Raw genomic sequence first — 27,188 nt, 5'->3', positions numbered from 1 at the left:
GTCCATGCACACTAAATGTGCATGTGATGCTTTGTCATTTCCTAAGTATAGAGCTCATGCACGCTAGATGTGCATGAGTCACTTTTAATGTCACGTGTAAATAAAATATTCACACCCTAAAGAATACATGATTTTCACCTTTTAATAAAGGTATGTATAAATAAAGGTCTTATATGTATTAAATCTATATGTATAACACTAAAGATAAGTTATTACAATGGTAAAGTTGGGGTTTATCTATGTGGAGGTGCAAGGTTTGAATCTTGCCCTATGCACGTGATAAATGTTTTGATATATTATTTATTTATTTATATGTATCTAAAATCGGATATATTATTTTATGGTTTTCACGACGTGTGTGGAATACACTACGACACTCGCCCCCTCCGAACCCGCACATCCTCCGGTATGTGCCGAAGTTCTCGATTCCTCATATCCATCTTCACCCAAACCTTCCTCCGATTCTCCCCTTATGTCGACTATGAGTTGTAATTCACTTTCTTCGCTTCCCGCATCACCGTGGTCTTCGTCCGATTGCTCCTCGTTGTCGGCCTTGGCTTGGATCACATAGGGTTTGTCGTCGGTCCGCTTCTTGAAAATCTTCACCCACTTCCCGGCTATAGGCACTCGTAGTATTGTTCCATCCAACTCAGATAGTCGGTACATTCCGTTGTCGAAGACTTTCCGAACCTCGTATGGCCCGAACCACCTTTTCGCGAATTTCCGCATCGTTGTATGTTGATGGTCCAAACTATTGTCATAGACAATCACCCAATCTCCTTCTTCAATCCTCCTTGGTCGTAGTCGGTGCTTTGTGTCGAACTGGCTTTTGTTCCGGAATCGTGCTTCTTGTTGTCGGCGTATTGCTTCCGCTATGTCTGCCGGTCTTCCCTCTAGTTGTCGTATCCGGACCGCTAGTAGTTCTTCCCGGCTCATCTCTTCCTTCCACGGTAGCACTGTCCATGTTGCGATCGCGGTTTCCGTCGGCATTACCGGTGCTTGTCCGGTCATGAGTTCTGCCGGCATGTAACCGGTTACGGAGCTATGCGTCGTCTGATCCGCCCATAGTGCATACGGAAGCATCTGCGGCCAGTCCTTCACCTTGCCATCGCATGCCTTCGCAAGTGCTTTCACGATCGGACTATGTCCTCGTTCGATTTTCCCGTTGGCCTCCGGATTGTATGTCGTTGTCAGCGATAATCGAACTCCGTGTTTGGCGAAGAATCCCCTAGCTTTGTCCGAGTCGAGTTCTCCCCGGTCCGCAATCACTTGTCCTACGCACCCGTACCTGCAAAATACTTCCTCCAAAAGAAATTGGCATACCGCGGAACACGTTCTCCTCTGAAGCGCTCGACCTTCTACTTGATTCGTGAGATCTTCCCGAGCTAATACCAAGTATTTCTTTTGTCCGATCCCGGTCGGCATGGCCGCTATGTCGACCATCCACTTGAAGTTGATTGTCAGTGAGAATGTCGGATGTAACTTATCTCGATGTCGAACCCCGGAGTAGACTTGACATTTCTCGCAGCTTTCCGTGAACTCCGCGACATCTTTGTACATTTTCTTCCACCAATATTTTTGCTTGATCTTCACAAATGTTGCCCATGTTCCTCGGTGTCCAGCCCAATCGGATTCGTGAAACTCGGAGATTATCCGGTTTCGTTGCTCTTTTGTCCCAACTACTCGAAGTGGTATACCATCCGGTCTTTTCGGCGCCCTCCATATTAATCCGTTTTCCAAGAAGAACTTTTGGACTTGCCTCTTCTTCCTTCGGATCTCAGCTCTTCTTCCTTTATCGTTTGTTGAATCCTCGGCCTCTTGTAACATCTTTCCGATCATCAAGCTTTCTCCCTCGTATTCTTCTTCCCGGAATTCTCAGATTACGTTCACTCGGCATATGTGCTCCGACGCGAAGTAGTCTTTGGAAACTTCTTCATTATCCGATTCAGTTATGTCGTCTCCGAACCGAGCCCTTGATAACATATCCGCTACCGCGTTGTCCTTCCCCGAGATGTGTTGAACCTCCGGATTAAGCGACTTGACATATGCAACCCACCTTAGCATAGCTACATCCGGTATCATACAACACCGCATCATCCCGAGTATCGAAAGACAATCCGTCTCGATCACCACTTCGGCTCCGATCAAATAATCCCGATCCGATTTTATCGCCGACACGACTCCCCACAGTTCTCTTTTGACTTGTGCATATCCACATTGCCTTTCGTTGAGAACCTTTGCTCCGAATCGGATCGGATACCGCGAACCATCCGAGTCGGCTTGATTGATGACCCACCCGATACCGGTTGGACTTGTATCAACCGTTACTATGATCGGTCGGTCGTAGCTCGGCTTCTTAAGTGCTTCCGCCCTCCGAAGTGTCTTCTTCAATTTCTTCATGGCTTTGGTGTGTTCCGGTTTCCATTCGAATTTCTTACCTTTCCGCAACAAGTGGTAGAGCGGGTCCGCTATATGTGCATAGTGCGGAATCCATATGTGATAGAATGCACATGCACCGAGAAACCTTCGGACTTTGGATGTTGACTCGCATACTTCCTCCATAGCTTGAATCGCATCGATCTTTGTTGGTGACGGTCTTCGACCGTAGGGCCCACATAGATGTCCGACCACCAATATTTCTTCTTGCCCGAATGCCGATTTCTCCCCGGAAAGTGTTAGGTGCACATCTTCTAGCTTTCGCAACACTTTCTCGCAATCATGAATATGGTCAACCACGAACTTTCGGCATCCCCGATCATCCATAGTCTCATCTTTTTCGTCTACCGCGCATCCTTTCATCGGAATGTCATCGAGGAACGGCATCGTTATCTCCAGAATGCAGTCTCGAAGCACCTTGTTCATCGCATTCATCATATGAGCAACCGAGTTTGTCACTCCTTGTGGTAGTGTGCACATTCGGACTAATCCTATCGGTGTTCGCATGGTTGTGATGTCTCGGCTCTCCACGGCTAGTTGGAATTGGTCATACCCCGAGTATAGGTCTCCGATGGAGTATATCGCACGACCGGCAAAAGCTTCCGCAAATTCGTCCACTATCGGACCGACTCCCGAGTTCCGGATCGTGACCTTATTCACCGGTTGCAAGTCTTGGATAAATCGGAGTGACCCATTCTTCTTCGGAACCGTAAACCATCGATTTGAGTACGGAGCAGTTGATGGCTCTAGAATCCCCATCGCCACCTTCTCCTTGAGCAAGTCAATGACTTTCGGAATATGCGCTTGTGGCACCGGAATCGGCTTCAGGTTCCACGGTACATGGTCAATCGTGAAGATCACCATCGGCTCCACTACTCTCGGATCGACGCACCCTATCTCCCTTGATGTAAATGCAAACGCTTTGCCGTGTTGCTCCAACATCTCGCGAAACCGTTCTTCTTCTTTTTGTAATAGGAACCCACCTCCACCGATCCGAAGTTTCTTCCGGGTCTCATCCGTGAAGGCATGTCCGATATCCACGGACTTCCGAAGTGTCGGATCTCCCGAGACTTCTTTCCTCTTTTGTTCGCTATCGGCGGGTAGTGGTCCCGCGGCCGGTTTCACCTTCTTCTCCACGGTCTTGTATTTCGTACTTACCATTGCTTCTTCTTTGCGGAGCGTATCCGGCTCCATTCTCGCAATGATCTCGTACATCTCGACCGATTCCACCGGGACTACCCGGTTCCCTTGGCTTTTATCTTCCACAAGCTCTTCAAGTCGTTGTAGTGTGCTCCCATAGAACACTTCTTCGACTATCCCCATGATTTCTTCATCTTCTTTTATTATTGATGCCGACCGCAACTTATCCTCCACTTGTCGGTATCCTTTCTTCAATCCTCCGGTTACGGTCGTGTACGTAGATGCCCCATCTGGACCGATTCGTACATGTTTTGCTCTGAGAGTTTTCTTCCTGTGTGGGGTATCAGGGCTTCTCGGACTATCACTTCCCCACTCCGCAACAGTCCGCTTTAAAAATCCATTCTCACTTGGGACAAGAGTTCCCTCTTGTTCCTTTCGTGATTTTCCGGCACCATTAGAAATTGGACGGATTTCCCACCGTTTTGGCTCCGAATTCGTGCAAAAGCCGCAACACTATTGAGCACCTTCGTCTCCATCCGTGATGCCGTGATAAAGGGTTGGCCGAGGATGACGGAATGTGAAATTTTGGTCGATCTCGACATCCCCGATCTTCATCGTCACATCCGGACAAGCCGCAAATAGATCTTTCGTTGCTTTGGTGGCCGCCCGAATCTTCCATCCATGGTTGGTGTTAATAGGCCACTTCCCCTTCCGGTAGAACTCCTTGGACATCAAGTTGATCTCCGATCCGTGATCAATCAATGCTAGCACGGGTTCTTTGATGTTGCTGATTTGGACCGGAGTCTCAGTAGTCGCGCGTGCCCAATGTGGCCTTGTATAGTGGGAGTTCGGAATTTCGTCCTCCACTTCGGTGTTGTTCATTAAAACGGTGTTCGCATTCACCCTTGGAGTATTTTCCTCCGTACTTTGTCTTTTTCGCTTCACGAGATCCACGAGAAGATCGTGGAACTCCTTCTTTGCTATTCCGAGAAGCTCCCGAAGCGAGAAATCTACCCGACTATCCAAGATTCTTTCCTCGAACACTCTTTTCAACTCGGTTTGTTGTTCTATGTCCGAGGCGAGGTTGAATGCCGGAGTCGCCTTTTCTTTTCCCTTACCTCCGGAGTTCCAGCTCTCCGGTATCTTCGATGGCCCACCCGCATCCTCCGTGCGTCGTCGTTTCTCGTCCACATACACCTTATGCAATTGACACAGGGCGTATACGCTATTCTTGTCGACAGGGCACTCCCATCCCGTAGCTTCCTGGACGCCTTCCACGGTGCTTCGGATCTCGTTGGAGTCGGTTTTCTCGGTGTTTTCTAGAACTCCCGGCCAAAAAGACATCTTTGCTCTCGATGACTCCCCGACACATATTCCCGCGGTTGTCGCATAGTTGCTTCTTGCTGCCAATTCCTCCTCGAGCAGCTTCTTCGTGCCGCCTTTCCGGAAGTTCGGTCGGAGTGGCTTCCGAGAGTCCATCGAATCAATCCGGTTTCCCTCGTAGTAGATGAGATCCCGCCGTAGCGCCTCCTTATGCTCGTCGCAATCCCTCCGATCGTGTTCGGCGCTATCGCACCATATGTGTTGGGATTTCGGTCCCTCCGGATGGGATGTCCGGAGATGAATGACGGCAAGCCCGGTTGCGGTTACGGAACCGGATGATGAAGAGTACCCGGATACGGATCCGGATGCTGAAGACTCCGGTTACGGAGCCGGATGATGAAGACCCTGGCTACGGAGCCGGATGCTGAAGACCCCGGTTACGGAGCCGGATGATGAAGACCCTGGCTACGGAGCCGGATGCTGAAGACCCCGGTAACGGAGCCGGATGACGAATGCACCCGGAGAGAGATCCGGATGCGGGGACATATTTGTGAATATGTTTTGCCAAGAGCCCTTGAGGCTATATTTGTAAATAGCCCGAAAGTCATATGTGTATAAATATGACTTAGGGCAAACAGTTTTGTTGTTGCTCATTTTATGTTTTCAGCAGAGAGAGCGAAGTGAGAGCAGCCGAGAGAGAGAGAGAGAGAGAGAGACGAAGAGGTCGTTGCCTCTGTGTATTACCGCCGCCTGTGGCGAAGACAGTGAGCTCAAGGTTGTTGCCTTGTAGCTTCACCATTGTACATCTCTGTGTATAGTGATAGTTGGAGTTTGAGGACTCCCGTGGTTTTTCCCATTTAGGGTTTTCCACGTAAAACACCCTGTGTACTCTTCTCTCTATTGTCTACGTGCATTGTGTATTTCCTGTTTTCTGAGAGTTGATCCTATTCCTCGGTTGTGGCCGAGCACTGTTTGCAACAAAGTGGTATCAGAGCGACGGTAACACAGAAAATGGAAGGCGGCAGCAGCGGGCAGCCGGGGATGATGGTGCTGAATGCGCAGAACTACGCCGACTGGAAGATCAAGATGGAGGATCTTCTGATTGTTCGGGACCTGTACGAACCGATTGACAGGTCGGAAATACCGAAAGGGGTACTTGAGACGGAGTGGAGGCTTCTGAACCGGAAAGCCGTTGCAACCATTCGGCAATACGTCGACGTGAGCGTTCTACAACACGTGGCGAACGACACCAACGCATATGAGATGTGGAGGAAGCTGTCGGGCCTCTACGAGAGGAAGAATGCGTTGAACCGGACCTCCCTGATGAGAAAGATAGTGAACCTCAAGTACCGGGACGGCGAGAGTATGGTGGAACACGTAAGCACGTTCATGGGATTCGTGAACCAGCTTGCGGCGATCAAGTTCCCGTTGGAGGATGCAATGCAAGCCATCATCCTGATGTGTACATTGCCGGATAGCTGGGAGAACTTGGTGGTGACTCTCAGCACCTCCTGCACCGAAGATAACTTGTCTCTACAAACGGTAAAGACAAGCATTCTAAATGAAGAAGCGCGTCGGAGAGATAAAGAACCGGTTTCCGACTCGAAGGCGCTGCTTACCGAATCGGATCGGGGAAGACAATGGAACCGGAGTCTGCAAAGACGGGAGAAGTCGGGGACCCGGTCGCAGTCAAGAGGAAGACCCACATGCTTCCACTGTGGGAAGCCGGGGCACTTCCGGAAGAATTGTCGGCATTACCGAAAGGACAACGGAGCCGACGACACCGATTCGAAGAAGTCACCGGAGAGAAACGGTGCATACCGGGGAGCCACGGACCGGAGAGGTCCGGATCGGCGAGGGCAGGACCGGAAAGGAACGACGGCACTCGCGGCAAGTGAAGAAGAGATAATGCTCATTACCGAAGAGAGGGAGCTGAATCTTGCCGGTGTAGAGATGACCTGGGTGGTCGATTCCGGAGCGTCGTTCCACCTGACCCCGGAGAAGAAATACTTCTCATCCTACACAGCCGGTGAGCATGGCTGTGTCCGGATGGGAAATGAAGGTACATGCCGGATTGCCGGCATAGGAGACGTGTGGCTGATGACATCAACCGGATGCAAAATGCTGCTGAAGGATGTCCGACACGTTCCGGAGGTTCGATTGAACCTGATTTCGGCCGGGAGGCTAGATGATGAAGGCTACACAGGTAGCATCCGGAACGGCGTAATGAAGTTTAGCAAGGGGAGCCTGATAGTGGCTCGGGCCCGGAAAGACAACACACTGTACCTGATGAATGCCCGGTTATGTCCGGAAGAGCTGAACGTGGCAGCCGACACTGCCGGTGAGCTGTGGCACAAGAGACTGTGCCACATGAGTGAGAAGGGGATGAAGAGGCTTGCAGAAGACAACCTTATTCCAGTGAAGCATGTGCACCTGGAGAAGTGCACCGATTGCCTGGCCGGTAAGCAGAACCGAACCTCCTTCCACTCAAGGCCACCGACGAGACGTAGCGCACCATTGGAGTTGGTGCACACTGATGTGTGTCAGGTAGAAACGAAGTCACATGGCGGAGCCCAGTACTTCGTGACTTTCATTGATGATCACAGCCGGAAGCTGTGGACGGCACCGTTGAAGACAAAGGACCAAGTGTTGTCCGTCTTCAAAGAACTCCACGCGAGAGTGGAAAGAGAATCCGGCAAGAAGCTGAAAGCGATACGAGCGGATAACGGAGGGGAATACCGGGGGCAGTTTGCGGAGTACTGTCGCTCGAAGGGAATCCGGCTCGAGTTTACTGTGCCGAAGACGCCGGAACTAAACGGGCTGGCCGAGAGGATGAACCGGACCATAATGGAGAGGGTCCGGAGTATGCTGGCGCATGCGAAATTACCCAAGGGGTTTTGGGCTGAGGCAATGTCGACGGCGACATACGTGATAAACAGATCACCCTCAGTACCTTTGGACGGAGACACGCCGCAGAAAGTGTGGACCGGTAAGGAAGTGTCCTACCGGCATCTGAAGGTGTTCGGGTGTCTCGCATATGTGCATGTGGCAAAGGACCGGAGAGGAAAGCTAGATCCAAAGACCCGGCCATGCATATTCCTCGGTTACGGTGACGACGAGTTCGGCTACCGAGTATGGGACCCGGTCGACAAGAAGATATTCAGGAGTCGAGACATCATCTTCATGGAGGACAAGACACTCGCCGACTGGGAGTCGGAGAAGAAGGTGAAGAGCTCCAAGTCGACCGGTGAGGATCAACTCTACGAGGAGCAGTCCCGACCGGCAAGGGACCGGTTAACACTCGAGGATCCGACCGAAGACTATGAAGAAACAGAACCGGCCGAAGAAGATGAAAGTGATACCGGAACCGGCCCCGATCCCGAAATGGATTCGGATGAAGAGGAAACGGAGCAGCCGGTTACCGAAGCTCCGGAACGGAGATACCCTCTAAGAGAGAGAAGGGCCCCCCGGAGATTCCCGGAACCAGAGCACGTGCTGCTAACCGACGAAGGGGAGCCGGAGAGCTTTGAAGAAGCAAAGCATGACACCCAGAGCCGCAGGTGGTTGAGTGCCATGCAGGACGAGATGGATTCCCTGCATGAGAACCACACATATGAACTTGTGGAGTTGCCGAAAGGAAAACGGGCACTCCGTAACAAGTGGGTGTTCAAGCTGAAACCGGGAGATGCCGGAAACCCCCCAAGATACAAAGCCAGGATCGTGGTGAAGGGGTTCCAGCAGAAGAAGGGCGTCGACTTCGACGAGATATTTGCCCCGGTAGTGAAGATGACCTCCATCCGGACGGTGCTGAGCATAGCGGCAAGCATGGACCTCGAGGTAGAACAGATGGACGTGAAGACGGCATTCCTTCACGGTGACCTCGAAGAAGAGATCTACATGCAGCAACCGGAAGGATTCGAGAAGAAAGGGAAGGAGCACCTGGTATGCCGGTTGAAGAAGAGCCTTTACGGACTGAAGCAGGCTCCCCGGCAATGGTACCGGAAGTTCGACTCCTTCATGACCGACGAAGGGTACCTCAAAACGCAGTCCGACCACTGCGTGTTTGTGAAGAAGTTCGACGGAGGAGACTCTCTAATACTCCTCCTGTACGTGGACGACATGTTGATCGTCGGACGGGACCAGGTCAAGATACGGATGCTGAAGAAGGCTCTTCACCGAACCTTCTCAATGAAAGACCTGGGTCCGGCGAGGCAAATACTGGGGATGCACATCATCCGGGACCGGAAGAAGAAGCAGTTGTGGCTGTCACAGGGGAAGTACGTGACAAAGGTGCTTCACCGGTTCAACATGTCGGAGGCAAGACCGGTCGGATCGACCCTCCCGGCAAACTGCAAGCTGTCCAGCAAGCAAAGTCCCAAGACAAAGGCTGAGAAGGAGGACATGATGAAAGTACCATATGCCTCTGCCATCGGAAGCTTGATGTACGCAATGGTGTGTACAAGACCGGACATAGGATACGCAGTCGGAGTGGTGAGCCGGTATATGAGTAATCCCGGCAAAGAGCACTGGAACGCGGTCAAGTGGATACTCCGATACCTGAAGGGCACGGCAAACGTGTGCCTCCGATTCGGCTTCGGCAAGCCCGAACTCGACGGCTTCACCGATTCGGATATGTCGGCTGATGCAGATACCAGCCGGTCCACATCAGGGTATGTGATGACGTATGCAGGGGGAGCTGTTTCATGGCAGTCGAGACTGCAGAAGACGGTTGCGTTGTCAACCACGGAGGCGGAGTACATGGCGGCTGTTGAAGCCGGCAAGGAAATAATATGGATGAAGGACTTCATTAGAGAGCTCGGTATCCGGCAGGAGGAGTACCGGCTCTACTGCGACAGTCAGAGTGCAATCCACCTTGCGAAGAACGCGGCCTATCACTCCCGGACGAAGCACATCCAGCGAAGATATCACTGGATCCGGGAAAGGATAGAAGACCAGGAGTTCGTGCTGACGAAGATCCACACGGACGAGAACGGCTCAGATATGCTGACCAAAGTGCTCACACCCGACAAGCTGGGAGCGTGCCGAAAGAGAGTCGGGTTGGAGAGACATCCCATGCCGAAGTGAAGGGGGAGTTTGTTGGGATTTCGGTCCCTCCGGATGGGATGTCCGGAGATGAATGACGGCAAGCCCGGTTGCGGTTACGGAACCGGATGATGAAGAGTACCCGGATACGGATCCGGATGCTGAAGACTCCGGTTACGGAGCCGGATGATGAAGACCCTGGCTACGGAGCCGGATGCTGAAGACCCCGGTTACGGAGCCGGATGATGAAGACCCTGGCTACGGAGCCGGATGCTGAAGACCCCGGTAACGGAGCCGGATGACGAATGCACCCGGAGAGAGATCCGGATGCGGGGACATATTTGTGAATATGTTTTGCCAAGAGCCCTTGAGGCTATATTTGTAAATAGCCCGAAAGTCATATGTGTATAAATATGACTTAGGGCAAACAGTTTTGTTGTTGCTCATTTTATGTTTTCAGCAGAGAGAGCGAAGTGAGAGCAGCCGAGAGAGAGAGAGAGAGAGAGAGACGAAGAGGTCGTTGCCTCTGTGTATTACCGCCGCCTGTGGCGAAGACAGTGAGCTCAAGGTTGTTGCCTTGTAGCTTCACCATTGTACATCTCTGTGTATAGTGATAGTTGGAGTTTGAGGACTCCCGTGGTTTTTCCCATTTAGGGTTTTCCACGTAAAACACCCTGTGTACTCTTCTCTCTATTGTCTACGTGCATTGTGTATTTCCTGTTTTCTGAGAGTTGATCCTATTCCTCGGTTGTGGCCGAGCACTGTTTGCAACAATATGCACCGTCGGTCCGTATACTTGGAGCTTGTGGGGCGGTCATCCGACTTCTTCACCATCGCGATCTTCAGATTCTCCATCTCCTTCAAGAGTTGCTCCACCGTAGATGCATCAATCCCCTTCTCGGTTGTAGTCTCCCGAGCCCTCGGTTGATGGTCTTCCAATCCGGTTCTCGGTTTCGGAATCGGTTCCGAAACCCTCTTTTCCTCGTTGGCAAGCCATTGCCCCCTCTTCGTGTATCGCGCGACGATATCCCGCACGCTTTCCCATGTTTCGGTGAGGCCAATCTCCGTGGTCGTGTCCTCCAAGAGCACTCCGAGATCTTTCCGGTCCCGGACATCCACGGCTCGCAAGAACATGATCACCTTGTCCGGTACAAGGATAGCTTGATCTCTCGCGGACAACCTCCCGAACCGGCTTTCGAATGCCGAAAACACATCAACGACCTTCAATCCCTTGTCCGGCATCTCCACCCAATCTTCGAATCCCCTTCCCGTCGCCTTGGAGGAATCCTCGATGGCGAACGTCCTCTTTAGCTCTTCTTCAAACGCCTCCCATGTCGGATTTTGTTGTCGTAGCCCATGGATGCTTGCTTGAAGCCCGTCGGTCGCCACCCGGTTGAAGGACGTCACTTGCAGTCCTTCCGATATTCCGCACCGTAGCATCTCCGCCTTGTAGTCCCGAAGATACCGCGACACGTCTTTCCCGTTGAATTGCCCGTTTCGTTGCACGAGCCGCTCCACTGATGCCGCTATCTCCAACATCGCGCGTTGTTCTTGTAGCATGCGCTCGAACATCATCATCATGTTGCTAGCCTCCGGTTGATTTTCCATCTCCTTGCCACCCGGTTTTCACGTCGGGTTCACCAACTGTGTCGTGCCTTTCGGCTCCGGATCGTTGCATGAGTCGGGTGGGAACCGCCGAGGTTTTTGACTAGGAGGAAGAGGAATACAACTTAAGGCTAGTTATGAATAGTGGAAAGAGAAGTAAGATAGCAATCTCGTGAATCCCACGAGTTTAGTGTATTTAAAACAATATTTAGATTATAAGAGTAATTTAGATGGAAAAATTCGTGAATCCCACGAATATATTAGATTGATCAATCCTTGTATATTAATCAACAACCCTATACATATTTCTCTCCTCCTTATATAAAGATGGAAGAGGCTAAGCATGGCATCATGCTTTTTCACCAAAAGTGTCCATGCACACTAAATGTGCATGTGATGCTTTGTCATTTCCTAAGTATAGAGCTCATGCACGCTAGATGTGCATGAGTCTCTTTTAATGTCACGTGTAAATAAAATATTCACACCCTAAAGAATACATGATTTTTACCTTTTAATAAAGGTATATATAAATAAAGGTCTTATACGTATTAAATCTATATGTATAACACTAAAGATAAGTTATTACAATGGTAAAGTTGGGGTTTATCTACGTGGAGGTGCAGGGTTTGAATCTTGCCCTATGCACGTGATAAATGTTTTGATATATTATTTATTTATTTATATGTATCTAAAACCGGATATATTATTTTATGGTTTTCACGTAGTGTGTGGAATACACTACGACAACGTCGTATGGCCCTTGGATTGACAGATTACACATTGCGTCCTCATAGTGCATTCTAGTGCCGAGTGTCCAGAATTCAAGCAAGTTGTGCACTGTATTGCTTGCCGAAACCGGAGGTCTTCATCGGACGGTAACGCCCGTTGGAGTGCTCCCAGTGTGAGCCAGGAGCTTGTCTTTTCCATCTATCTCCCCCGGTCAATGACCTGGTCGATGGTACTTGCACAGAAGTCAATTACCGTGCAAACCGTGCGTAGGGGTTCCCGGAGCGCATTTAGGAATATAGTCCGTAATTCCTCCTCCGGGGGTGCGCAGGCAAGCTAACTATGCATCCGTTGAAACCAGATGACAAACTGGGGAATGCTCTCCCCTGCCTCCTGTCGGATGGTATAAAACAAGCCCACCATTACTGTCTGGTCCACCTCCTTGTGGAAAAAATGCAAGAATTTAGCTTTTAAATCTGCAAAGGTGGTGATGGTAGACGGGTCCTGCGTCCGGTGCCATCTTGCTGCCGGTCCCTCCAATGGACGCCAAATTCCGCTATCTTAGACCGTTCCTCTTCCTCCGGGGTCAATCGTTGGGACACATGGTTTGCTTACCATGTCTGTTCAAAGGCGTGAACATGAGCTTCCGCGTCCGGATCATCTCTATACTTGGAGTACTGGAACGGCATGTCGTCGTCCGGTATCGGTGTTCGGGCTGGTGGTGTTGGTGGTCGTTCCTGGTTTCTCTCCGGCGTCGGTGGTCTTTCCTCTTCTTTTGGTGATAGAGGCCTCTCCTCCTCGACTTCCGGTGTCGGAGGTCGCTCTTCCTCTGCTTCTGGTTCCGGAGGTTCCAGCCTTAGCACTTCCGGTTCCGGTGTCGGTAAGGTGTCTGATCCTTCGTCCTCCGGTCCGCCCGGGGTGTCATTGCTGCTACGGTAGTTCGTGTGCACGTTGTATCCCCCTTCGGAATCCGATTCATACGCTAAAAAGGCTTCTGCTTGGCCTTCTCCGCTTGCCAACGCCTGGAGAAGGGATTCGGTTTCCCGGAGGCTACTTAGGATGCTGCCTTCGTCCGGGTGCGATGTTTGCTGTAAACAGAGGGACTCCTCCGCTACTCTCCGGATTACGTTGGAAAACGAGTGATCCGCTCTAATTTCCTGCGCCGCTTGCTGGAAAGCCTCACGTCTCCTTTGCCTTTCGGCAAGGCGTCAAGTTCGATCTGTAACCAGGTCGTGCGTTGATCTAGTCATCCATTCCTGCCGTCATTCGCTGCAAAAACAGGAATCGTGGTCGCCAAAATCTGTGTTAACTCTTAGGGCCGGACAATGGCCTAACACAGGGTGTCTACGGAAGACACTTCACCAAAGGGGTGTTACGGCAAGAGGATTAGGCTCAATGATTAATCCGACTTAATTAGGTTACTTAGCAAGATCGTCGTTAATAATCACACACGTAAGATATAACAATGAATGCAGAACGGCAATTAACACACAGAGATAAAAACACTAAGCTTCATTAATTATCCGCTCCATAGTACATTGTATCCGGGCCTTTAAATAGGTTTCCGGTTTGTAGTACAAAACGGTGCCATCCGCACCTGTTCGGGATCGGTCCGGATCCGGAACGGCATACCGATTCCGGTCCGTCCGTCCACACTAATAGCTCACTTACAACCATTCCTTAATAATTAAATAACTCCTTCCTTTCACACTCTGGACTCCTTTGCCGGCCGGTAACAATATCTTCTTTGTTACGAAGGCACTACTACGGCTCTTCTGTGTGCACAGCGGATCGTGATGTGCTGGATCATTTAGTGCTCAAGACGGAAAGGAAGGGGAGGGAGACTTACCTCTGTGTAGCAAACCAAAAAGCTTCTTCTATTTCATTACACACAGAGCTCAACTCGCTCTTGTCAGTTTTCTATTTTTCTTCTACACACACTCTCTTACTTTTTACCTAAGTTATAAGTGACTTATATATACAACTAATTAGCTGTCAGTAGCTAAATAGCTGTCAAATAGCTAAATAGTTGTGCATAGCTAAATAATTGTTTCACCTTTATGTCCACTAGTAGCTAATTAGCTAATAGCTACTAGCTTATTTCTCAATAAGCATCACATACCTTTGTTGAGCTTGCTTCTCAACATTCTTCATTAGGTAGTTTGCCTTGCAAGTCGCGCCAAAAGAAAAAATTTAATGGAAAGAAAGGTGGTGTTTGGTTTATTGGGGATTTAGGTAACCATATGGTTAGTGGGCTAGCGATTAAGTAAAACAAAATACTTAGGAAATTACAAAAACATAGTAACACTTTGCTTTGTTTCTCGATATATTCTTCGTTAAGTGGTTTTCCTTGCGAGTTTACAAAAAACTCAACAATCACTTCAAGTGACGATCTTAGTCTCCGACAGTGACGCCAAATTGATGTGTCGCTTCCATGTGTCTCACGGAGCGTATCTATAGATCGATTGAGTTTTTACGCTCTTGTTGATGTCGTTGGCCTTGAGTCTGGGTCATCGTATTCCCTCTTGGTGGCTAATCGGGCATGAGTGGTTGTCAAGTACCCATGAGCTACTAACTTACTCTCTCTCTCTCTCTCTCTCTCTCTCTCTCTCTCTCTCTCTCTCTCTCTCTCTCTCTCTCTCTCTCTCTCTCTCTCTCTCTCGCTTTTCGTAAATCAATGTTTGTTATTAAAACAAAATGATAATACACCCCTTGCTATCTTCACTACTTCATAAATAGTGATAGTGCAAGGGAAACCCTCTCAAGTGTTGTAAAACTAGATGACATAAATCTATCTCCTCTTGGGACAAGATCCCCATACAACATAGTTGTGAAAATTGCCAAATCAATTTCCCTTTCATCCTATGGATTTGTTGTGTTATCCCATGAAGTCCATCAAACAAGAACTCATTTCTCATGGTCCAATTAAACCACATCCCCCAATGTCTAAGGTAATCAAAAACCACCTTATATGATGGTGTGGGCATAACTTTATCCTCATCCATTAAAACCCATTTATAAGGTGACAAAATATTCCCTGTTATCGATGCCCAAATTTTTGACATAATCACCCAAATGGCCTTAGCAACTGAACATGTAATGAACCTACGTCTGGCATCTTCTTCAAACACCGTACAGAAAAAACATGTCCCATTCGAAATATGTCTTCGCTTTAAGGCCATCGTCAAAGGCAACCCACCAACTATGGCACGCCAAAGAAACACCTTTGCACGGAATGGAAGATGAGACTGCCACCCTGCATCTAAAACTCTATGCCACCACTTTACATTTCTAGTAATGCGCCATGTATCCAACACCTTATTTTCTAACCAAGCTCTATCTTCAACCAACTTATGGTACACATCATTAGTGTGCACCATATAAATCGATTTCCCATTACCAAATGACCAATCTTTCCATGGTTCCTCGACCACCAACTCTTGAATTGGGAAAACTAATGTAGGCAATGCCACTATTGATTGCCAAATATACCCATATCCACGTGGTATATGAAACTTATTTCTTATTGTCCGAAAGGCCATCATTTTCTTATGTGACTCTAAAATACCATCTTCTACAGTTATCAAACCTAGCCTTGCCATTCGATTGAACTATGAATTTAGACTTTCTTTTCCCTCCTAGTGTAATATCCTTGAAGCTACTAACACCTCTGCTGCCAATGAATTTATATCTTTTCAGCACTCAGGAGGCTTCCAATTAAACAACTTCAAATACCGTTGCCAAGAAAGCACCAATTGTTGAACCATACTAGATTCTGAACACTTCAACTGTTGGGTACTATTAACAACATGCCACCACAAAGCTGTAATTCTTGTTTTCCCATGGTAAATACCAACCTTTTCCACAAAATAAGTAATTATTTCTGCCCAAGGTTGGGTACATATGCACATACCTTTCAAAAGATTGAATCTTCGAGCCACCATATGATCTTCTAAATTTAGTAAAGCAACACCCCCTAACCGTTTTGGGGTGGGTACAAATATTGTTCCATGATACCCAATTCATACCAAGGTTTGTGTCTTTCTTCCATAGTGTATATATAAGTGAACGAGCTAAATGATCAAGTGATTTCTTTGTCCACGATAACAATGGAAAAAAATAAGAAATCATTGGAATCATTATAGCTTGTGCCACTTTGAGACGAGTACTAAACGACCATGCTTGAGACTTCCAATACATAAATTTGTCCAAAATGGTTCCCGATATCCAATTCAAACTTTGTGATGATGAGATATCAACACCAATAGGGTAACCGAAGTGTCGACACACATTCCCTTGATCTAATATTTGGCCACCCCATTCAAGATCCACCAAATCATTCTCAGTGCATCTAATGAGCATCGACTTCTGTATATTTATATGTAATCTTGGTGCCAATGCGAACACATTCCACACCTCCATGGCTTTAGCTATGTTATCAGGTATTGCTTTGAGAAATAAAAATGAATCATCAACCAATGCTTGGGCGATCAAATGTTTCCCTGATGGTAGAGCTAATCCAACTATTTCCCCACGTGTCGCCAACTCATGCATCCTCACCAAAATTAGGTGTGTAGCAATTACAAATAATAGTGGGCTCAATGGGCATCCTTGTCTAAGTGATCTTTTCAATGGTATTGCATTAGTAACTCCACCATTTAACATAACGTGTGAGACTGCACCTAATCCCACCAACAATGATATTCGAGACATCCTTCCCCCAAAACCCATATGAAACATAAGTTGAGTAATAAAAGACCAACTTACATGATCATATGCCTTCTCAATGTCGAGTTGTATCATTACAATTTATTGATTGGATTCCTTTGCATAATCCACTTCCATTTGCACATTCAAAATATTATGCAGGATGTCCCTTACCTTAATAAACCCATATTGCATTGGATGGACCATAGATGACAACACCTTTTGAAGTCTATTTGCAATTACTTTGGCAAAAATCTTATACATCCCACCCATTAATGATATCGGTCTCTGTTGAGAATCAAGCTCAACTTGGTCTATTGTGTGAACTCACCTTGAGAGTGAATAGACACTCCAATGGTCAAGAGTCACCATTATGTCACCTCTTTGTATTCTAGCATTTAGTATGAGTCATAGAATCATATTCTATAACACATAACTTATGAGCTTTCACATTCCCCATGATCCATGAGTCTTGTAGTTAATGAAGAGAGAGGGTGACTATATAAAGCACCCTCCTCCCACCTTGTATAGTGTTGAGTCTTTCTCCTTTGTTAATATACTTTTACCTTGCGTATTCTCTGTGTATTATTCCTTGTCTCTCTCTCACTCTCTCTCTCTCTCTCTCATATACACACACAGTTCACACCTATTCCGCTACACAAGAATCATACCTGATTCTTTACATGGTATCAGAGCAATTTGGTAGCTCGATCTAGCCCATTCGCCTCATCGTGATCGTGTGTTGTGCTCCACGCCGATGACCAAGAACTGGCTCATCGCTATCGTAGCTTCGCTACATAGCTCGCATTCGAAAAGAGAAGAAGAAGAAGAAGAATCAACATAATGAATACTCAAATGGGGAGCGCTTTCCCTACCGAGAAGTTGGATCGAAACAACTTCGCATCTTGGGAGTACAAGATGCACCAATACCTTATCGGACAAGGCTATTGGAGCTACATCAAAGGAGCGCATGAAGACCGATCCGCCGAAGCGGCTCCCGGATACGCGACATGGGAGCAAGCCGCAAGCCGCATGATGTATTGCTTGGCGACATGTGTTCATGACCACATGCTCGGCTACATTCGCGAAGCCAAGACGCCAAAGGAGGCATGGGAAAATCTACGAAAGATTTTCGCGGCGAACACAACCGTAAGAAGGCTTCAACTCCGCCAAGAGTTGAACAACATTCAACAAAGGGACATGTCCATCATGTTGGCCGGTCAGAAGAGCAAGGACAAGTGGGAAGGCGGAGTCGGATCGGATAATAGGAAGTAAATAATAGTAGAATTATTATTCGGAGGGACGGATCCGGTACAGTTGTACCGATCCGGATCCGGACCGATTCGGATGTCGGTTGCCTAAGCGCACCGATTGTAACCTTGCCGGATGCCTATAAAAGGATCCGATGATTTGTAAAGGGTTTTGACGGAAGTAATACAAAAGTAATTATTGCGGGTTTATCTGTATCTTCGTATTGTTATCGTCTGTGCTTAATTGTAATCATCTTACGCGTGTAACCTAGCATCCAATCCTTACTACCCCTTTGGAGAAGTGTCGGATAGACACCTGTGTTGAGGCTAGTCCGGCCAGGCAGACAACACATCACGACATACACCTCGAAGATCAAGGAGCTTTGCGATTCACTCGGCTCAATAAGCGTAAATATCAATGATGATGAGATGGTTCAAATATGCCTCAGCGTCCTTGCACCACGGTTCGGCGCGATGCGAACCGCCGTTCTAGCACAGGAGAAATCTCCCTCCTTCTTCGAGCTCCAATCAATGCTATTGGTCGAAGAAAACCACATGCGTACAAGGAGCAATGAGTCGGAAGGCCACATGCTCTACACGCATTCGAACGGAGGAAGAGGACGCAGGCGGCCGAGAGGCCGATTCGACCAAGGACAAGGCGGACAAGGTCCGACCTACGATAACAACTCCCGATTTCGGCCGTAAAACGAAAGCCAATGAGGAACCTTCGCAAGAAGGGGGAGCTTCCACTCCGGCCTGAGTTGTCAAAACGCAACCAAATGCGGATATTGCAAAAAGCTCAGCCACCACGAAGAAGAGTGCCTAAAGAAGATGCGTGAATCAGCTTCCACAAGCCCACAACTCACGAATTACGCACACAATTCCGACTACGAAGAGTATAGCAGAATGTACAGGCACAACTCCGACTATGAGGATCGTGGCGAAATGTACGCATACAACTCCGACCGTGGCGGAATGTTCATGATGAAACATAGAGCAAAATCTATGTCGGCCTCTACCTCAACTAGTGCCCTCAATCCGGAGGACGTATGGTTTGTTGACTCTGGAGCCTCAAACCATATGACATCTCATAAGGAATGGTTCTCGAACTTCGAGAGCTGGAGCGATCCGGTTATGTCGAAACCGGAGATGACACTACGCACCCGATTCGGCACATCGGCAATGTTCCGTTCGGAAAAGAAGGTAAGCAACATTACATAAAAAATGTCTTGCATGTACCGACCATTACGAAAAATTTGGTCTCCGTCGGCCAAATTGTAGAGCAAGGGATGCAAGTTCGATTTAATCAAGGCGGTTGCTTCATCGAAAAAGAGGGCCGACTCATCACACGCGGCCGAAGAGAGGGCCAAATGTTCATTCTTGACTCACACGAGATGAAATCGGCCATGTTCGCAAAGGGCATGAAAGCCGACTCCGACATAGAGTTGTGGCACAAGCGAATCGGCCACATCAATCTCAACAAACTCAAAGCAATGAAATCGAAAGGAGTCGTCATCGAACTCCCGACATTCAAAGAGAAGGAGATTGAAGGTGTATGCGAAGCGTGCCAATTCGGCAAGCAACACTGACACCCATTCCCGAAAAAGCGGAACGTGAGCAAAGGTCTACTCGACGTAGTCCATTCCAACGTATGGGGACCGGCACAGACGGCTACATTCGGCGGATGCCGATATTACGTGCTTTGCATCGACAACTTCTCTAGGCATACTTGGATCTACCCGATGCGGCAAAAGAGCAAAGTGTTCGGACACTTTCAAACCTTCAAGAATGAAGTCGAGAAAGCCACGGGCCGACATGTACGTTGTCTTCGATCGGATGGCGGCAAGGAGTACTTCTCGGACGATTTCACTGTGTATCTCCGAAAGGAAGGAATTCGGCGAGAATTCACTTGCCGACACACTCCGCAACAAAACGGAGTAGCCGAGCGCAAAAATCGGCACATCCTATTCGGCGACCCTCCCCTATGTCTGAGCTTCACGGCCGCCACAACAGAGGAAGGGAAGCAACCACTGGGCTACAAATTCGTTCTGCTGCGCTACAACATCTCTACCAACAGGTTTGATTTCTGCCTATATTAACTTTGTATCCATCGAAGCAGATGAAATTAGTGGTGGTGGTGATTGGGGAAAAGTAAGGAGAAAGATTTGGAAGAGAAGAGAGAACGATTAATTAGGAAGTAGGGAGTCTTACAAACTTAGGACTAGAAGAGAGTCGATGTATACACCGTCTTCGTCAACGCCCAAGGAGCGATCCAGCGAATCGGCCCCTGCTTCTCCTACGATTGACGGTACTATAGATGTCCAATTGGCACCGGAAGATGAGCTCACTGTTCTCAATGAAGTTAAACGATTGGAGCGGTGCTCTGTTGTTGCCCAAGTCCTGGGAAAACGACCGAGTAGAGGGGATCTTCGTCATCTTCTCCAGGCAGCCTTAAAGGAAAAATTGGATAAGATAACTGATATTCAATTGATGGGCCGAGGTTGCTATCAATTGGAGTTTGAAGAGCATTCTTCCGTTTGCAATATCCTTTCCATCCACTCGGTAGAAATCTCAGGTGCATGGGTTCTTTTTTTCCCATGGACCCATGGTTTTGATACGGCAACCCTACAGGTGGAGGCAACGGGATACTTCACGTGTACTGCTGTTTTTCCAGGTTTAGACAAGGAGTGGAGGGAGGTTCTTCACAAAATTGGGGCAGCAATAGGTAGAGTTTTACATGTTAACTCATCTACATTCAAGGATATTGTAGAAAAAGGAGGAGCTCCGTCGGTCAAGTTACTTTGCAAGAAAGATGTAGTGTTACCTAATTGGATTCGCCTTCCAAAACTGCAAGGTAATATGTTTCAAAAAATTCAGAAAGTGCTTTACTTTGGGTTGCCCAACCAATGTTTTTCTTGTAAAAAAATTGGTCATTTAGCAAAAGATTGTTTGATTGTCCATGGGAAGCCTATTGTAGCTATGCATAAGCAAAATAATAATGTGGTCACTTCACTGGTGCCTCATGAAACTCAACAAGTAAAGGGTTTTGATATATTGTTAGATAAAGTGGGTAAGGGAAAAGGTGTTGATATGAGTTGCTCCAATGTCCCTCAATTTGCACTATCGGAAGGTAGTATGGACACGTTGAGGCAAGATTTAGGAATGTCGATTTCTGCTCCATCTTTGGAGATCATTCCAGCCATTCCTCCTCCTGAATGTAGTATGGACGCTTTGCAAAAAGATGTAGTTATGCCAGTTTCCGTTTCCTCTTTGGAAATTGTTCCAGTCATTGACTCAATGCTAGAACAAGATCCGACGAAAGTTAAGGCGTCAGTTCAGAAAATGATAACATCGTTTCAACATAATGATGCAAAGGTAAATGCTCGATCATATTCAGATGTTTTGCAGACAGGGGTGGGGCAATCACCGTATGTTTTTGCATCTGCAAAGGATACTATAGAAGCGCTTGGGAATAGCAAAAATAGGGTATATAAAGACCATCGTGTGTTAGTCAAGGATTTCCGTGTGGAAAAAAGAATAACAAGAGCAGTAACTTCATCTCAAAAGGAGAGACAAGTGGTTTTGACTGATAAGAGGTCTTCTCCATCTCAATCTTGATATGTATTATTTTAATATTTTATCTTGGAACCTTCAAGGGTTAGGTACGAGTCGTTGTAATAGAGTAAGATGTTACTTGAATCAAGAATTATCTTTACCTTCAATAGGTCAACTTGATATGCTATGCTTTCAAGAACACCATCTTAATTCACAAAGGATAGCATCGAATAGAAATTTACTACGTGGTAATTGGATTTATGAATGGGTTCCGGCTTTTGGACCATCTGGTACTCAAGGTGGCCTTTGTATCGCACTTAAAATGCAATGGCAGTCTAATGTACAAGCTAAAGGAGTATTGTTTGGTGGTAGAGTTCAATATATGCTTATTCTTATCTCCGGAAAATTGATTGGTTTTTTGAATGTATATGCTCCGAATTCTGTTACTGGAAGAATTCGTTTGTGGAATAAGTTATTGCAAGATCTTCCTGTGGCACAACATTGGTGCATGTGTGGTGATTGGAACATGATTGAAAGCCCTAGTGATAGATTAGGTGGATCTTCTACTACTATATCGGGTTTAGAATTGCGTGAGTGGGAAAAGTTAATTTTCAAATATGAAGTTACTGATTTGTGGCATATTCCAACCTTCTCTCGCATGCCCGATTCCTTGTTATACTCACGTTCCAATCGAAGAAGTGTTGCTCTTAATCTGTCGAGAATAGATAGGTTTTATGCAGATTCTTTTTTTTGGGATCGTGGAGGATATGTGGGTATTATATCAGGCACTTCGTTCTCAGATCATGCCCCGATTATGCTCAAATTCTGTATGAACAGCCATACTTCTATTTCTCGATTGTATGTGCCAAGGTTTATTGTTGATGATATGAGTTTGCAGAATACAGTTCTGTCAATTTGGAGAATGGCTGTAGGGGATTCTAATTGTCAAAAATTACAGAATGCTCTTCTCGCAGTTTCCAACTTCTTTATACAACAAGTTAAGTTAAAACAAAGTAGCTACACTAGAAAATTGCTGAATGCTAAGAGAGGTTTGGCTTCTCTTCAAATTTTGCAAGAAAAACAGCCTCATTCTCAATATATTCATTGTGAATTACAGAATGTTATGATGCTTATTTCTTTTCTGCAGCAAAAACGTGCTCAATTTTTTCTTCATGCATCTACAGCAAGATGGTGTACAAAAGGAGACACCATGTCAAAATTCTTTTTCCAACATGTTACGCCTAAAAGAAATAAAATTCAGATTGTACAATTGAAAAGATCTGATGGTACAGTTACTATGGATAAAGATGAAATGAGTAACATTGTTGCCACTTATTATGAGTCATTGTTATCAGCAGATACTCTAAGTGTTGAAACTCAACAAATGCGCCAAAAAGTATGGGCTGTTACTGTGGTTAAGGTAACATCTCGGATATCTCTTCAGCTTCTTCGTCCATTTTCATCCTTTGAAATATTACAAGCTATTAAAGGTGTTGGGCCAGATGTGTCCCCGGGAGTAGATGGAATGGGAAGAGATTTTTTCATTACATATTGGGACTTGATTGCCGAAGATCTATTGGCAGCATTTCAAGAAATGTTCAATACAGGTATTATGCCACAAAAGTGGAAAGAGGGATTAATATGCCTCATTCCGAAAGGTGAGGTTGTTACGGATGAGGTGAAGGGTTGGCGGCCCATTACTTTATTGAATACAATTTACAAAATCTATGCTAAGTTATTGGCTTTGAGATTACAACCCTTTCTTTCAGAGATTGTGCATGACTCACAGACGGGATTTATGCAAGAACGTAGTATTTTTGACAATATTTTTTTGTTTTGGGAATTAACAGGGATGGCAATGAAAACTAAAGAAGATCTAGCGGTACTTTTATTAGATTTTGAGAAGGCATATGATAGAGTTGATTGGGACTTCATGGAAGGTTCATTATTGAGATTAGGTTTTCCTGCGCAGTGGATTAGGGCTGTAGCTTCCTTGTATCGTGAGGCCTTTAGTTCAGTGTTGGTCGCCGGTGGGCAAACTAGAAAATTTTCTATCTCGCGTTCGGTTCGTCAAGGTTGTCCATTGGCCCCATTCCTGTTTTTGCTAGTTATGGAAACATTCTCAATGTATTTAAACTCCTCTCAAGTTGCTTTGAAGGGTTTGCCTTTGCCTGCCACGCAACAACAAATGTTGGATGCAGAATTTGCAGATGATACTGCAATTTATGTTCAAGGTAATGATGAAAATTTAAGTAAATTGCAAGAAGTAGTGGAGGAATTTTGTTTGGCCTCTAGAGCAAAGATAAATTGGCATAAATCTCTTGGCTTTTGGGTGTCACAAAATTCCTTGCCTAATTGGATGCCTTCGCAGGAATTCAAGTGGGTTCCTAATGGAACCACTACTCGTTACTTAGGCTGTCAAGTGGGACTTCATGTTACTGCAGATATGTTAGTTGCTCCTCTACTTGTAAAATTAAGAAGAAAATTGTTGCTTTGGGATTCGGTTAACCTGTCACTTGCAGGTCGTATACTTGTAGCTAACCAAGTGTTGTTAGCGACTATTTGGTATGTTGCTTCAACTACATTGTTTGCTAGATCATGTATTTTACAGGTGCAACGCCTCATTCGTAACTACATTTGGGGAGGGATAACAGGTCAAGGTAAAAGGCCTAAAGTAGCTTGGGCAGTATTGATTGCTCCACGACAAAATGGTGGGATGGGGCTGGTAGATCCAGATGCACAGTGTAAGGCTTTGCTTTCTAAATTTGTGTGCAGAGCTATGCTGCCAATGCAAGGTGTTTGGAGTCGTTTGATGATGCATAGGTTGTCTACTATGTGCCCATCAATAGGAGGAAAGTGGCAACCATCTTTAAGATGGGGTTTTATTCAGAATTTTCATTTATTTAAAACAACCTTATTAGAAGATAGGTTTTTTAATGGAATTCTCACAAGTTGGTCAGCTGTCAAAAAGTTTCTAATTCGGAAGGTACCTTCGACAACGGATGACTTGTTGAGACAACCCTTGATCTGGAACTTTCTCTTTTCAGATTCAAGGGGTTTTCTGCTTGGTAGCCGTCCTCGGTTGAATTGGGCTTCTATGGATGCATCAATAGCAGGTAATGTTCAAGCATGGGGATGCTATGTTATGAATCAACAGTTACAACCTTTGTCGAGGCCTTCAGTTCGAGGAAGTGCTATTATGTGCGATAATATGCAAGTGGCATTGGGACAATTTATGGCTTCATGGTCCCCATCTAGCAATCAGATTTGGTTTGGTTATTTCTCTCCTCTAAAAGTGATTTTAGGAGCTAAAGTAACTAACACTATGGGTGATGTAATATACTTTAATGTGGATGATGATGGTAGGTTGTGGCATGTATTTTCTGAATCAGATGTGTGGATATCCGCCAATGTTTCAGCGATTCGAGTAGTTGCAAGATCGGGAAAAAAATGGCTCTTGGATCCACCATTTCAAGAATGCTTACGGTGTTGTTCGTTGTGGGTTTTTCAAAAAAAGCCGCTCTATAATTTGGATTGGGATCCAGCTGATTATCAATGGAAAAAACCGAATGCTAATGGAAATGGTAAACACTTAGAGTTCTTTCAGTATTCAGTTAAGTTAGGTAGAAATTTATTATTGCAATCAAAGTATAAATGCCCGGCTGCTATGAAGCATTGGATTGCAAATAATGTGAATGAACTACAACTTACAAAATTTTGGAAATGGTTGTGGAGTATGCAGTTGCCGAAAAAAGTTATTTGTTTTCGTTGGTTGTTGATACATTATGCTCTTCCTGTTGGTGATTGGTTGAGGCAAAATCAGCAATATGCTTGTGGAATGCATTGTGGTGAATCTACGGAATCTATTTTGCATTTGTTTTGGATGTGTCCCAAAATCAAGCAATTCTGGAGTAAGTTGTTTTTATTACTAAGAAACCACTATGCTCGTTCTACTTTCTCGTGGGGTGCAGTATTATGGGGTGTCCTTCATGGAGATGTTATGAATTACGAACGTATGCATGCTTCTCATGTTTTTTACTTTTCCAATGGGTACATCTATCTCACTTCATTTACATCTGTTATTCCTCGGTTTAGAACTGAAAATCTGGTTATTTGGCGTACTGTTACGTCACTAGCGCTGTGGACAATATGGAAAACGAGATGCGATGTTGTTTTTAATAATGCTCACATACATCTCAATAATATGCTTATTGAATTCTGGTGGTTATTTGTCCACACCATACGTGGACAATATGATGATTTGCAGGGTACAACTGATGCTCAAAGGCAACGTCAAGTGGACTTTAAGAAACGGTGGCGAGGGCTTCACTTATTTTCAGATACGTCTCCTGGTATGAAGTGGAATTATTCCATTCCTCCTTTTTTATTGCATAGCTTGTAGATGGTGTTCCATTTGTTCCTATTGTGATATCATCTGTATCATCAGATGTTGGTATTAGGTTTTGTATTACAATAGAGGTGAGATGAAATGTCTCCCTCTGTTTTCTATATGTACATTTCTCAAGTAATTTACTAAGGTGTATCTTTTTAACAAAAAAAAAAAATCGGCACATCCTCGAAGTAGCGCGGGCCATGATGAACGAGAAGCATATGCCCAAGTCATATTGGGCCGAAGTTGCAAATACGGCCGTCTACCTAATGAACCGATGCACAACATCCGGCGTGCACGAGGTCACTCTGCACAAAAAATACTTCGGAAAGAAGCCGGACTAATCACACACCCGGATATTCGGCGCGATAACGTACATGCACATCCCTGACGAGAAGCGTCAAAAGCTTGATCCGAAGTCAGAGAAATGTATCCTCGTAGGATACTCACTGGAGCAAAAGGGATACAAGTGCTACAACCCTTCAACTCAAAAATCTCAAGTAAGTCAAGACGTTGTTTTTGACGAGTCCGCATCCTGGTACGCACCAAAGACAACTCCGACTCCGACTCCGCTCGACCCGGAATCCGCCGAACAAGAGATGGAGGATGAAGATCGCCTTACGCGCATGTTCGAAGAAAGTCCGATCACGACTCAACTGAGTGGACCACAAGAGCCTTTGAGCGATCAAAGCACATCACGGCCTAGCCCGAAGATGGACAAAGGCAAGGAGAAAATGTCGGAATACAAAGACGATTGCTTCGACGACGATGAGTCGATTCAGTCACTCGATAGTGAGTTCGGTGGCTTCGATGTTCCAATCAGAGCTAAGAAAGCCCTCATCTCTGCAAATGAAAAGCTCTGTCGCTCCACCCGTGAAAAGAATCCAGTCAGCCGATTCGGCTACAATGACTACATGGCATATCACTATGCCTTTATGATGAAGGTGGCGACAGTACGCGAGCCGGAAACATTCTCCGAAGTAGCCAAGGATCCGCGATGGATCGAATCCATG

General features: G+C 46.3%; 1 protein-coding gene across 1 annotated transcript; it reads left to right on the top strand.

Moving 5' to 3' along the window:
- Positions 1 to 20,205: 20,205 nt before the first annotated feature.
- Positions 20,206 to 26,344, top strand: LOC147862265 (uncharacterized). Its single transcript, XM_087322057.1, has 3 exons — positions 20,206 to 21,084; positions 24,833 to 25,369; positions 26,053 to 26,344. The coding sequence occupies exons 1-3, from the start codon at positions 20,466 to 20,468 to the stop codon at positions 26,061 to 26,063; spliced, it is 1,167 nt and encodes a 388-aa protein (XP_087178183.1). The 5' UTR covers positions 20,206 to 20,465; the 3' UTR covers positions 26,064 to 26,344.
- The last annotated feature ends 844 nt before the right edge of the window (positions 26,345 to 27,188 follow it).

This window comes from Azolla caroliniana, unplaced genomic scaffold (assembly GCF_043228905.1).
Source record: "Azolla caroliniana isolate FFs.n. ecotype wild unplaced genomic scaffold, voAzoCaro1.0.p SCAF_7, whole genome shotgun sequence".
Taxonomy (NCBI): domain Eukaryota; kingdom Viridiplantae; phylum Streptophyta; class Polypodiopsida; order Salviniales; family Salviniaceae; genus Azolla; species Azolla caroliniana.
This window is presented reverse-complemented; position numbering and strand designations above follow the sequence as displayed.